The sequence below is a fragment of the Pleurodeles waltl genome, chromosome 3_1, assembly GCF_031143425.1.
Source record: "Pleurodeles waltl isolate 20211129_DDA chromosome 3_1, aPleWal1.hap1.20221129, whole genome shotgun sequence".
Taxonomy (NCBI): domain Eukaryota; kingdom Metazoa; phylum Chordata; class Amphibia; order Caudata; family Salamandridae; genus Pleurodeles; species Pleurodeles waltl.
Window position 1 is genome coordinate 519,987,926 of NC_090440.1, and position 15,147 is coordinate 520,003,072.

At 41.9% G+C, this 15,147-nt stretch overlaps 1 protein-coding gene across 3 annotated transcripts in view; it reads right to left on the reverse strand.

The window, feature by feature from the left end:
• Positions 1-15,147, reverse strand: part of LINS1 (lines homolog 1) — a 103,189-nt gene that overhangs the window by 59,656 nt on the left and 28,386 nt on the right. For all 3 annotated transcript variants that reach the window (XM_069222785.1, XM_069222786.1, XM_069222787.1), the window contains one exon: positions 15,058-15,147. In XM_069222785.1, the coding sequence (XP_069078886.1) occupies positions 15,058-15,147 (90 nt within the window). The remainder of the gene's footprint in view (positions 1-15,057) is intronic.

Genomic DNA, 15,147 nt, shown 5'->3' on the forward strand with positions numbered 1-15,147 from the left:
AGACTTTGAGATTGAACAGGCACACAGGATACAATTGTGCAGACCTAAAAACTTGGCCTCTCCATGTCCACTGATCTTCAAACCACTGCGCTGTTAACACACTGAAGCCATCCTTGTCCATATGAGGAAGATCAGAATTGTTGTGTGGAAGGGCTCCAGAATATTGAGTTCACAGGACTATGCCAAAGAATGAAGAAAGGTTTCTTGGCTGTAAGGAACAGTCTCACTGACATGTCATGTCATCTTACACTCAAAATGCATCTTCAAAGGCCAAACTAGGATCTTTTTGGAACCAGCTAAGCGCCACACTTTCTTGGACAACAAATCAGAACCCAGTATGGAAGAAACAAACTGAAATAACTATACCCATATGTGTTTAGACATGTAAGCCTTTTTCTGGAAGTAGCACCACATTAAGCTATAGAATATTTCTATACATCCTGTCGAGTAGGTTGGATAACTTCTCTTAGATGTGAGTATACTAATGTGACCCTCAAACAGAGTTCTTTTCTAGCCACACAGATTAATTGCTCCAATGTTTATCTAGTCACACTCACAATATTCTCCCTAATGTTTTGTATTAGAGGTGAGAATGTTAGATTGTGAGGTTATCACAGCGTACATTGTGCCCAGTTTTATATGACATTTACAGTGTGAAGAAGTCACTTAAAATTGCAAGATAATAGTTTATTGTTTCTTCTTCTCACTGTCTATATGTTCCAGGTGGCTAATGTTAGTGCTGTTGTCCACACATTCCACCTTGTGGAGGTACGTTTTTAGGGTCGAGCCTGCGTCACATGCGCTTGTGCATGCGTTTTGCTAGTGAGACGCTTTAGGAATTAAAAAGGGCTCGAAGCCCTGTCCATGTCACGTCAATGTCTTTCATTGGTTTGTGGGCTTGCCTGTTAGAATCTGCTTGATTTCATTAGTGGAAGGCACGCATTCGTCATGCCTTTTCTGGTGGTTAGCCCTCCTCGAGCGCATCGACCAAGTACAACAAACATACAAGGCTTGCTGTTTTCCGACCGGTTCATGGACTACTTTTTCTCTATTTTCGCAGCGCGATCTCGCTTGGCGGAAGGCGAGCGCTTTGCATAATATCGACCCTGTTACACAGTTAATTGCGCTTTTTCCGGTTACGTACATAATTGCACTTTTGTCGATAGGTTTCATTACGAGTGAAAAGTCCGGTTAGGAGTTTACAACGCTATTAGCTCTAACACGAGCAAACGCAAGACCCGTTGCACTGCAAATGCTTGTTCTACTTGTGCAAGGATTACCCTTGCTCTAAATCTTCATTGGTTGCCTGTTATTATATTTTACTGCCACTTCTGAATTCTTGCCATCTCCCCAAATTGTATTCTATGAGCTTAACCCACTGAGGTCTCGCTTGTCCGAATCCCACACAGCCTCGTATAGCTTACCTCATCTCTCGGAGATTCCCACTAGTGTGGCAGAGGATGAGAGGTTAATAGCCTTTATTAGCCCTTGTTGAATATTTGTGCTAAACATCTTTTAGTTGTCTTGCATCTGCCTCCTGCTTTCCATTTTTGTGTTCAGTTTTTAGTATTGTTGCCCAGACACTTCTTGGTCCTTTATTCTGGATCAGCTATAGTACCTTCATATATACTGCTTGTGAGAGCTGAATTCACTGTCAGTTGTGTGGCTTCTTTGACCAGGACTACTTTAGCAAGCTGTAAACAGTCTTGATGTCATCCTTTAAAATATTATACCTTAATACAAAAGTGTTAAATCACCCTCTTAGGATAAAAAGATTTGATTATTGTAACAATATAGAAGGAGATGTACTTTTCCTACAAAAAACACACAATGCACTATAGAAAGGTGCGTGTCTCTCCGAAAAGGGTGGGTGGAAGACATTGCATGCTCAGATGCTTTTGCTAAAAACATGGTGTAATCACATTAATCTCTAGGAGATCAGGCCTTTCAATAATCTCAGCTAAACATGACGGCAAGGGCAGATGGTTAATCATTAGACTTAAAAATGGTGAAAATTATCTCTACCTATTGAATACACATGCACCGAATGGAGATAACACCCAATTTTGGTGCAATTTAAATTCAAAACTATGGCTTATACCTTCAACCTCCCATAACAAATTTGGTGGAGATGTCAATCTTTCAATGGACATTATTTTAGACTACCATTCTACAAATTCAGACCACTGAAAGCACATGAACAGATGGTGAGTTTGTGTAAGAATCATAGCCTCTCGGATGTCTGGAGATTCCATAAGCCTAAAAGGGATGACTTTACATTTTTCTCACCCAAGTCATTCTTGCATCAACTACTTATTACTCAACCCTAATCTTCTCAAGTCACTTTAGGCTTGTCAATTGAACCACTTATTTCTGATCGCACAGCCATTTCTATTACCATTCTTACTACACCCATTACGCTGAAAAATGCATCCTGGCGTATGAACACTTAGGTCTTAGAAAAAGAATCAGACGTTCAAGACTTAGAGAGGGAGATGGTCTTGTTTTTTAAAGAAAGTGCAAATGTCGTCTCTTCTCCAGTGACCTTGTGGGATGCATTTAAATGAACCATTAAAGGCCAAATTATGAGTTGTATGTCTAGGAATAACAGAGAAATAAAAGAGTCATTGAAGCAACTCTCTGTGGCTATTAAATCAAAGGAATTTATATAAAGGAACTCTAAAAATTCCCCTGATTACACAAAATTAAACAACTAACATGCTTCATGTATTGTACCATTCCCAGGTACACATACACCCAACACATGCACTTATCCTACAAGAACTGTACATCACAATATCCATGCACCTACAGGACATAAATACATCTTGCACGCACTGCTCAGTACTGCATTATCCCTGTATTGCAGCCTCCCAAGTATATACCATCCAACACAGATACATCACTTATCAGCTGCATAGCATTCTGATGCAGCCAGTGGTGAGTTAAGCACACAGCAGTGGAACTTTTGAAATTGAGTGAGGATGCGGGCCTCTTTTCAGTGACTCAGATTATTAAAAAAGGACCTGTTCACTTCTACTGATCACTACACTGTATGGTGCCCCCACCATGCTCGTGCTGCTTAGCTGCTGGTGAAGGCAGCAACCATCCGCCACTATGAGTTTAGCAGTCTGGGTGCCCATCCCAGTCCAACAAGACCACAATCTGTGAGACTGGCCTATTTCATGGTGTACACTCATGATCAGTGTTTGTCAATGACAACAAAAATTAGCAAAAGGGACTCAGACATCAGTAGAGTTGGGCACTCTCAGCAGGAGTGCACATCGATTACCAAGCAGAGGAGTTTTCCATCCCAACATGAATATAATACAAATATCAATATGTGAGTGTAAAGTTACTTACCTTCTGGTAGAGACTATCTACCCACAGATTCCTTACATTAGACCATTTACCAAGAAACAGACTTGTGTTTTTGAGCAGTATCCCTGCACTCCGGTAGGTAGAATTGTTTGGCTCCACGTTACCGCTGGAAGTGACTTGCGTGATGCCTATATAGGCTCCAACTTGACACGCTGGAGTCAGTTCCTTTTTGCCAGTTTCTACATCAGTAGGGCAGAGCCATGATGAAGGCTGACAACTAGTGTGAAATTCTAAGACCCTGTAGTGAAAATAATCATGTTTGACCACTGTGCATATTAGTTGTTCAATGTTCACCAGTAGCACATTACATTTTGTATTCAGTTTAGCTGACTATTAGCTTTAACGTGGCATTAGACATTACATTCTGTATTCAGTTTAGCTGCCAATTGGCTTTATCGTAGTGTTAGACATTGCAGTTGAGACATTGCAGATGAGCTCTGTTTTTCCACATGGTAAACTAGGTTTGTGTTTTTCTCCCACTGAACACTATCATGATAAGAAATCGCATATTTCGTGTTTTTCTCTAGTGTAGCCTTGGGAAGAGGCAGGCCTCGAGGACTTGGCCAACCTTCGACGTTTGTTTTTTTCCAACTCTGACCTACAGTAGCCAGCATTTTTTTTATAATTCTCCTCTAAGGGGGAGGGCTTTCTAGAATGTTCTCTCGTAATTATTCAAAGATATAAAAAAGATGACTGTTCAGTAGTGTGGAATTCCAAGACTTCAGTCAGGAGCGGGCGCCAGCTGCCTGACGTGTCCTGTGGGACTGGAAAATCTATTTCTCGCAGTTGAACAGGAGTCGTTCTTCTTGCTGGCATAAGAAAGATGAAGCATTTGGTGGGCCCCACTACGGTGATGAATTTTGACTTTTATTCTTTGCTTTGAAGTTATGCTATAATATAATCACATATATTTGCTGTGTACATTGCAATTGAGAATCACTTTGATATATTTTCCTTTCATTGCTGTGACTACTTTTAAACGTGTGTCTCCAACCTACTAATCTCCTCTCTCAGGAACCTCGTGGTAAAGTAATAATAAATGTCTTCTTTAAACTAAGAAGTGCATTCCAAAGATTGTTTTCAGCTCGGTCATTAGTAAAAGCAAAACATTTTGGCGTAGTCGGCAGGATTCGAAGGGGAAAAAAATGTTTAACAAGTTAAAGGAGTGATTGTTTCACGTTGTGCCCTAAATTGTCCTGAAGTGCATAGTTCTGTTATACTGAAGTATAAAGCAAAACATTTTGTCGAGTCGGCAGTCTGGGAGTGGAATTGGAAATGCACGATGTAAAAGTGTAATTGTTTTTTTTTTTGTTTAGAGAATTAAAGGAAGCACGGCAGCCCATGTTTGAAAATGCATGTGAAGTTAAACTGCCTTATGGTGCTGTGAGAAACATGTTTTCTTGTTTATCAGAACTTTCTAAGTCTTGGGATGAGTGCTTGGCTAAAACAAAAGTGTTTTCATGTTTGGAAAATGTGCTTTTTGAAAGAAATGATGTTCCTTTTCTTCTTGACAGAAGGGTTTGGATACTTTTGTCTGCTTACAGAAAAATACATGAGAGATGTAAGCAGTTAAAACATGAAAATAAGAATTTACGTGAGCAAATTAGCCAGAACAAATTATTGCAAGATAAAACTGAAATCTACAAAGTTGTTGCAGGAGAATCTGGCTTTTCACATTCCAGTAATGAGGAGGTTAAAAAAGGTGGGGGCCAGTGTGTGCCTCATGAGCAGAGCGTAGATCTCCGTGCGCAGAGCAGCCCACAGTTTTTGGCAGGAGTTGAAGTGAATTCTTTAAAAGATTACACTGAGCAAGAAGTAGACAATGTTATATTCAGACCACTTTTGCAAAGTACGATGTGTGAAATTAATTCAGACAAGGCAGAGGTACTGCCGCACAACGTGCAGTTTCTGGGAATTCAGTGGAATCCCGAAAATAGACAGATGTTGTCACAGGTAAAACAAAAGATTTTAGAGTTTCTTCCTATTTACACTAAGCAAGAGACACTGAGTTTCATGAGCTTGTTTGATTTTTGGAAACAGTATAGCCCACATCTGAGTAAAATCTTAACACTTTGGTACAAAGTAACTAGGAAAAAACATGAGTTTGAATGGAGTGAGAAGCAGCTGCGTGCTTTGGATTTGGCAAATGAAATAATTCAACAGACTGTAGATTTGAGCGCAGTGCAAGAGTGAAACACAGATATAAACTTGAGTATGTGGCAGAAACAGGGGAGGACAAGGGTGCTCCTGGGGCTTTGGATTAGAAAACTATCTGACTTTGTGGAGTGCTGTACTTCTTTTGAAAAACAGTTTTTGACTTGTTATTGGGCTCTAGTGAATACTGAGCAAATGACATTAAATGATACTGTAATTCTGAAACCTGAACTACCCATCATGCAGTGAGTGATGAGTTCACCTAAATCTCATAGTATAGGACAGGCACAAGAGGCTTTGGATATGGTACATACAAAACAGGGCTCAAGTAGGACCTACAGACACGGCCGCCCTACATGAACAGGTGTAAAATGTTCCTTTACAGGATGAGGATAGGGTGCAGGGAGTACCACAGGTAAAAGAGTTACCAGTCAAATTGAGTGCACCATTTGAATTCTTGTCCCCTAAGGATAGAAAGTGTGTTTGTTTGACTAATGATTCATTGAAATATGTGAGTACTAAAAGACAATGGAAAGCAGTGTTATACAATCCAGTTACTGAAAAGCTGTTGTCTATCACAGGAGAAGGAAAAAGTAACCAATATGCAGAGTTGTACAATGTGTGTCAGACTTTAAAGCAAGAGCTGCTTGAGACGTGTCATTTTTACACTGATTCTTGGTTCACTCCCAATGGATTAGCCGTTTGGCTTTCCACAAGGCTTGCACATAACTGATTAACTAATTCAAAGGAGGTGAGGAGCAAAGAGTTGTGGCAGGAAGTTTGGGAAATGTTAAAACAGAGCATAGTCATAGATGTTCATTGTTCCATTGACTCACTAGAATGCTGGTTCAATTCCCTTGCAGATGTTAAAGAGAAAAGTGCCAAGACAGAAGTGTCAAACCAGAATTCTGACTTGGTGGGGATGGCTAAGTGGGCGCACCAGAAATGTGGACATCTGGGAGAAAAAGCCACTTACAGGTGGGCAGAGATTAGAGGGATGCACATTCCCCTAGACTTGATAAAAACTGTAATTTTGCAATGTCCTATTCGTCAGCACACACAACAGAAATCTGTCCCACAAACAGTTAAAGGTCAGTTGGGGAGAGGAAAGTTACCAGGACAGATATGGCAAATTGATTACATTAGATTACTACCGATTAGTCGCGGGTGTCAATACGCCTGCACTGTAGTGGACACTTATTCTGGATACTTGATTGCTGCCCCTTGCAAACGTGCTACTCAGCACAATACTATCAGAACTCTGGATTTGTTAATGTTATACTATGGAGTACCACTCAAGATCCAGAGTGACAATGGATCAGACTTCAAAGGCAAATTGGTACACGATTCAGCACAAGATTGAGTGGATATATCATATTCCTTATAATCCACAGGCCTCAGGACTAATTTTGAGAATGAATGGTTTACTGAAAACTCAACTGCGGAAATTATCTGATGGAACTTAAAAAAACTGGAGAGAGCATTTAAATGAAGCCCTCCAGATTCTGAACAATAGACCATTAACAAATGCTGAAACACCTTTGATGCGAATGTTAACTCCAGCTTAGAAGGGTAACCCTCACATTGTAATCAATTTATAACAGGGAGGATTGTAGAGTGGGTAAGGAATCTGCAGGTAGACAGAGTCTCTACCACAAAAGATGCTACCATAGCTAAGTAACTTGTTCATCTGTTATATTATACTGATTTGTAAAGCACACATATCACCCGAGAGGGTATCCAGGTGCTTGGGCAGGTTTGTATGTCCCCAAGGTGCTTAAGTGAAGAGCCAGGTCTTCAGCTTCTTGCGGAACTCAAGTGAGGAGGCTCTGATGTGTTCAGGGAAGTTGTTCCATGTTTTGGGTGCAATGTAGGAGAAGGAGTGACCTCCAGTTTTGATTTTGCTGATGCTGGAAATGTGTTCGAGTGAGAGTGAGGCAGAGCGTAGGTGTCTGCTGGGATGGTGAAAGTGTATGTGCCAGCTGTTCAGGTATTCGGGTCCTGTGTTGTGTAGAGTTTTGTATGCGTGCGTGAGAAGTTTGAATTTGCTGTACTTGTGAATGGGGAGCTAGTGAAGCGTAGCAGATCTTTATGCAGAGTACCATACATTTTGAGATGATCCATTTGTGCACAGCCTCCCCTTTCTTGGCCTGATGTAACCTATGAACAGTCAATCGTCCACCTGGAACTAATTTGTGTGAGATCATGGTAGAATGACAACGCTTCATTGGGGTCCAGCCAGTGGAGTTTCTCATCTTTTTTAGACAGGTGCGAAGGAGCAAAGAAGGTAGGCAAGGTAATGTTCTGACCTACACGGAAAGGAGGCACGCATCCGGAGTACCAGCTTGTCTGGATAGAAGGTGGTCACTGACCCTCCTGGCCGATGTAACGGCCACTAGAAAACAGTAATGATGGTTAATACTTTAAGAGGGGTGCTGTGCAGCGGCTCAAAGGGCACACACATCAAAAAGGTCAGGACAACACTTAAGTCCCAATGGGGCATGACTAATGTCCTGGGGGAAAATGTGTAAAACTTTGAGGTGACTTGAATAATGAGGGTTGGTCTTGTAACTGCAAAAATACGGAGAAGGCTGATGAATACACCTTACCTGTTCCAGAGCAGAGGACAGCTGGGCCAAGGATAGAACAAGGAAAATATCCTGAGAAAAGGGTGCAGGGTGCCTGATGTTCCTAGGTACACACTATGCCACATATTTATCCCAGTGGTAGGCATTTATCGACTTGGTGTAGCGATGGCTGCCAAAATACCACCACAGACTTTGAGACGAAGGTCAAAAGCTATCAACTGTTGCCACTAAATCTCCATGCAAGAAGATGGAGGGTATGCAGGTTCAAGAGCAGGACCCTCCTCTTTTCCTTTGACAGAAGATCCTCCAGAAAAGGCAGCCTTGTCAAGGGAGCAATGCTCATGCTCAACAGCTCAGGACACTAGACTCTCCATGCCCAATCTGGAGTCACAAGAACTTGTGCCCGGTCGTTCCTGAGCTTCTAGAGAACTCTGAAAAAGAGTGGTTTGGGTAGAAAGGTGTAGATGAGGCCAGAGCAGCACTTGAGATAAAAAGCATCTCCAAGCAAGAGCAGCCTTGGAAACTCCAGCATGCAGAATTGTGGACTTTGCGTGATCTTGGCAGTGGTGAACAGATCTAACCAAGGCTCTCCCCACTCTTGAAAGCCAACTTTGCACCACCTCTGGACGGAGGCACCATTTGTGACCCCCTAGATGTTGATGGCTGGGTTTGTCTGCCCTCTAGGTGTTGAACTACCACAGTAATGCCCTGGCATTCCAGCCATGTCCAGAGGCACAGGGCCTGCGGAAAAAGGGTCCACAAACCCACCCCACCCTGTTTCTTGCAATACAACATGGCACTGGTGTTGTATGTGAACACTTGTACCAGCCTTCCCTTGATCTAAGGAAGAAAGGCTTTCAATGTTAAGTGGATCGCCCGAAGCTCCAACAGGTGGATGTTAAGCCTGAACTCCATTGGAGACCAAAGAACTCTGATGTACACCTCTCCCAGATGGCAGACCCAGCCCAGGAGAAACTCATGTGTCACTACAGTAAGCTCTTTCTGGGGAAGGGAGAGGAGTGCCACTGTCCCAAACGCAGTTTGTCAGCCACCACTGCATTACTGTCATAGTTCCCTATGAGATCTGATCAATGTTGGAGAGATTTCCCTGATACCGTGCCTACTGGAACTTCGAGTCCCACTGCAGATCATGCATCTGACAATAGGCACGCATTACAAGGAAGATGTAGGAGGCCATGATCCCCAAAGGCCTCAGAGTCAGTCTCACCAAAACCTAGGATAGAAGCTGAAACAGCAGTATCATAGCCTGAATAGCCCGAACTGGCCACTCAGGTGGATAAGTCCAAAACTGCACTGTGTCCAGAACAGCTCTGATGAAAGGAAGTATCTGAGAGGGAGTCAGGTGTAACTCTGGCACACTGGTAGTGAAATCCAGGGAGTGTAAGAGGTTCACCATAGACTGGAAGTGTGAGATAACTAACTGAGACAAGCCCGACATCAACAGCCAATCGTCGAAGTAGGAGGAAGACTGGAAGCCCTGACCTCAGATTTGCTGCAACCACAGCCATCGCCTTGGTGAACACCTGAGGGGTGCTGGTAAGGCCAAAGGGGAGCACAGCTCTTGGCCCGCAGTAGGTAACATCTGTGTGCAAGCAGGACAATAATGTGGATATACGAGTCATGCAAGTCCAAGGCTACCATCAGTCTCATGGGTCAAGGGCAGACAGGATGTGAGTGAGCGTGAGCATTTTGAATTTCTCCTTTTTCAAGAAAAGATTGAGAAGGCGCAGGTCTGGGACAGTACGAAGACTTCCGTCGTTTTTTGGTAGCAGAAAGTAGCACAAATAGCAACCACAACCTACTTCTCATGTCAGCACCCTCTTGATGGCTTCCTTGGGTTTGCACGAGGCCGCAAGTAGGACATCAGTACATGGTTCCCTGAAAGGAAGTCAGGGTTCAGATGGGGCAACTCCTATCTGAAGAACCACTGTTAAGCCATTCATTTTGGCTGCCATTCAGGGAACCTGAAGGTCCAAGATGCCAGCTGCCCTACGCACGACCAAAGCGAATGAGGCACGTCCGTCTGTACAAACATTGGGAGGAGTTGAGGGGAGACACTAAGCCAGTGTTTGATAAGGTGTCTAACTCACTGACATCTGCCAGTTCCCCATACCAGTTCCTCGAACCAGCTGTCCTCAGTATCCTTTAGGGGATGCTGGTATCTATATGGGTCCCCAGACCGCTCCCATTCTTCTCCCTCTCCAGGCCTGTCAAATGTAAAAGGCACTGGCTCCAACTCGGACGGCACGGTCCTGGTTGGTGCAGGAAACTGCTTTGGACGATGCCTGTCCACCTCCATGTGGGAGTCAGAAATGATGATGGGACTACCATGGTGCGCCAGCGGACCCAAGAGTGTTGATACTGGAGCAGGTGCTGAGGAAGATCTGTCTCCCATGCACCACCGCTCTCGATCCAACACTGGATCCAAGAAGCCTGAAAGGCGCAGCGGGCGAACCCGCCAGTGGAGATCCCGTGAGGGCCCCTCCCAAACTCGTGGGGCCCAAAGGCTCTTCACAGGAGCTGGGGGGCCCCATATATGAGGTGGGGCTCACAGAATTCTTTCAGGTGTGCTAGGGTCATTCCGGCTCCAGGAAAGTCAGGGAATTGTGAAGCGGACCTTGTCTCAGGCTCTACCGAAGTGCAGAGCCTGGAGTGCCAGCACTCCTGTGCCTTGTCCAAAGATTTAGATGGGTACAGCTAAGTCAAAGGTCTCTTCGACTTCTTGAATTACTTCCTGCTGTAGGACTTGCCAGATGACTTCGTACAAGACGACGACCACTGAGTATGGCTCAGCGAGCAGTCCCAGGGCCTGCTGTGCGACAGGATCTTTAATGCTGTGGGGTCGTCCAACGAGGGGCGATGAGGAGCTTGAGAGAACTCTTCCTTAGCACCTCCAGGTGCATGGCGCAGCAGTCCCCACAGATCTTGGAGTTGTGGTCCCTCTTCATGCACCACAGACAAACCAAGTGTGGGTCTGCAACAGACATCTGCCTGTGACAGGCATCACATGGTTTGAAACCAGTAGGATTCTTTGGAGACATTCTTGTCACACCTGAAACAAATGTCTTGAAGAAAAGTTAACCAAAAAGTCGAGAAAAAAAGACAAGAAGCAACTGAGTGCAGCTCTTCACAGATCAGCCCTAATTAGCTAGTGTGGAAAGGAAAGCTGTGATATTAGTGCACCGAGGTGGCACCTAGATAGGCACCACGAATGTCACATCCAGCGCAGATGCTGCCAAGCTGAATGACACCATCTTCTGGTGCGCAGGGGTACTGCTCAAAAACGTCTGGATCCTGTTTCCTGTCAGGGAAATATTCTAAAGTAAGAAATCTGTGGCTACAAGTCTCTATCAGATACAGATGGCTCAATCAAATTCAAACTCAACAATATGTTAGAAGTTTTCAAAAACTTCTATGATCCTCTGTACCAACCAAACTCATTGATTTCCAAAGCTGACTGTACAGAATATCTAAATGAATTATCACTGAAAACTATTTCAGAAACTGAAAAAGAGACTTTAAATGAGCCCATAGAAAAGAAAGAAAGAAATATTGGAGGCCATTAGGAGCATTTGTTTTAGCTTTGTAATCATATTTTATAAAACTCTCTAATATCAACATTAACCCTGTGGAGGCTACCCTTAACCACTTCGTGATTCATGGTGTGGTTTGTGGAACCGCAGCAGAGGCAACGATTATAGTTGTACTTAAAAAAAGGCAAAGATCATTTAGAACCTAAAACCTACATACCGATATCTGTGTTAAATATAGAAGCAAAGTATACACAAAGATTCTGGTTAAAAGACTGGAACCACCCATCACTCAACTAATACATAACTTCCAGACTGATCTATTCAGGGCAGACTATTAAGCAACAATATTTGTATCCACTGTCACATTATAGAAGAGGCTTGCCTTTCTAAACATCAAGCTATTACAATGGCCTTATATGCAGAGAAGGCCTTGGGTGAGTTATCCTGCTCCTTTCTAGAAATTGTAGTTGTGAAACACATTTTGGAAGATATATTTGTCAAGATAACCATGGCAGTGCATTGGCGAGAATAAGAATTAATCAGGGCATTTCAGCCTCCTTCACTCTTCACCAAGGTACGTCAAGGTTACCCCATATCTCTACTCGTTTCTTCTGTCTACTGATCCACTGATAAAACATCTGAACAATCCTCAAGAGGTTAAAGGATCCAGTTTGGTACAACTGTATGTTGAATGGCAGCATTAGCAGATGATTGCCTAATATTCTCAGATGAGGTGAAGAAAGCGATTACTGGTGTAATCCATCAATTCTCAAAGGTTTCTGGATATAGCCTAAACACAGATCTCTCTCAATCTCTTTGCCTACTAGTTCATCTCAGTGACTCTGTCCCCAAATGGAAATCCAAGTTCATCAAATACTTAGGAATTTGTTTTTTCAACATCTATGGGATTCAGTCAGACATAATGAACTAAAAACATTAGAGAAAATAAAGGACTCCTCTTGTCCTTGTCACCCAAACATATATCCTAGTGGGGTGGAGTAGAAACATTAATAATGATGATCACACCCATTATAAACTTCCTTGCAAGCACACTACTCATTCATTTATCAAATTGCTCCCCCCCACCCACTCTTATTAAAATCAACTCTAACTTTATGGGAGAGGAAAGAGCTAGGATAGCCTACAAAACCCTTTGCTGATTATCGTTCTCCCATCCTTGTTGGCTCCACATTAAACAATTACTGTGGGCTCTCTTCCAGGATGCCTCCTTTCTCACCATGTCTCACTCTCTACCTCATTCGAAACAAATATTAGTTGACACTATCAAAGCGTTGACAATACTTGATAAGATCATGTCAACTCCTATCACTAAATCAAAATGTATTTGCATTTGGAACAATAACACAATTAAGTCAGAAATTTTCTCACTGGCAGGCCCAAAATGGTTTTGTGAAGGGATTTGCTTAATTAAAGACATTTGCTGAACTCCATACAAAATGTACTTTTGACAACACATAATTTTACGACTTCTTGAAAATCAAATGTATGCTCTCTAAACTAGGTCTCCCAGCAACCTAGACATAATTACTCCCTTATAACTTTGGCATTCTGATGGACATGTTGCATCTAAGATATATAAAGCTATTAATACTCAAAAGTAAAAACAATTCCGCTCAATCTACCTGAAACTGACTAAACAATTTGACTCCTTACACGTATTTCTCCCTTGCCCCAGTCAGAAGTTTGGAGCACTGTTGGAAAAAACAAATCCTTACGCAACAATATTATCCCATTATTAGCCCATTCAAACTTTTTTCCTATGCATCTGCTGCACTGGAATTCAGATAAACTTTATAGATTGATTTTAATAGATAATGTGTCTTGGAATTACCAAGGTGCTCCTAGAACCGCAGAACAAATGTTTTTCAACTGCATGCTATCAAACCATTTTGGAAAAAATTGCATTCAACTTTCCAAAATATTTGACACAATTGATTTAGATTTCCCATAGGTTATTTTGGGACAATGGTCTGCTCAGATTGCTTTGAAGCTATATGTTAATGATAACTAACTTCTTCTGGCTACAGCTATCAAAACCTTACAGACTGGAAATCGTCAACTCACATCTCCAATCATACTGGGTAAGCTATGATAACATATATAATCAGTGCATGTAGATGTTCTTCGGGGTAACACCAAAAGATCTCAAACTGTATAGCATACGCTGGATACATTTTTCCATAACAATCCTCTTGATTATTGAACCTAGCATGATCTAATGTGACAACATATATTTTACATGGCTTAGGCTTGTTTGCCATAGTTTTACTTGGATTTTGTATTTTTCATTTTATATGATTTCCTTTTTGTTTTTATTGTGTGTTCTTTATGTACCTTTAGATCGGAGGCAAATGACTAAGTGTACAAATGTCTCTGAATGTTATCTTCTGTACTAGATTACATTGTGATATCCAGATTGTCTTTGTGTAAAGTCAGTTTTGAACATTTATAGCATAATTGTCTTTTGTGTTTCTCATTATATTCAAAGAGGTTTACTTGCTATTATAAATATCCAAGGTATGGATAGTGTTGTGATGTTATCTTCCATTATCATCATGTGTATATGTGTTGATCTCGGATTGATTTTTGCACTTCTTAACGCATACTTTATGTTTATTTTGATATTTACTGTAATTTTAAATAAGCATTTATGGAAATAAAGTCTACAAAAAGTTGAAGAAAGTACATAAAATGGGAAGATAAGAAATACCCGTTTAAGATAATGTTGTAGAATGGACAAATATACATTTGACAAACTGATTCTGAAGGGAAGGTTTTCTGAGATTAATTAGGAGTTAAGCAGGAAGAGTGAAATGCAATGAATGCTATCTTTTTGAGGTAATGCATTAATAGGTTGCCCTTGAAGAGGATCTTTCTTCGAAATGCACTGGGGAGGTAACAATTAGGAATAAGGCAAAAAGCATGATGGATACATGATGGCCAACTCTCTATTAATACATAAACACATTCCTGACCAATACTGGAGTGGAAATCAATTTGAGAAGGACTAATTAAAGAGATCATATCTTTTTTGGCCCAGAGTGCATGACTGATGGGACTGTAAATGTTCCCAGCCGCAACCCAAGACAGTGCTGCTTGGGGTAGAAGGACCTTAACATTGAAAAAGACACTTCTAAATTACCTATGTTCCAATAAGAATCACCAGTTTAAAAATATGCCTTTTCTAAGCACTGATCTATCCTTTCAACTAGACCAGAAAACATTCAGTAATAATTTACTTAAATTTGTTGAACCGTACAAACGTTCTTGCTAATGGAGCCTGTTGTGGACTTTAAGACTAAGGGACTGCAAGTCTGACTTATGCCATAGGTAACAATCTTCACACAGACAAGTTGTACCTCTTCTTTCAGCAGGAAAAGCACTAGACAGGAAAGGCATTTAGCAGCCAAATGTGACAGAAGCTTGTCGGAAGATCCCAGCAGGACAAT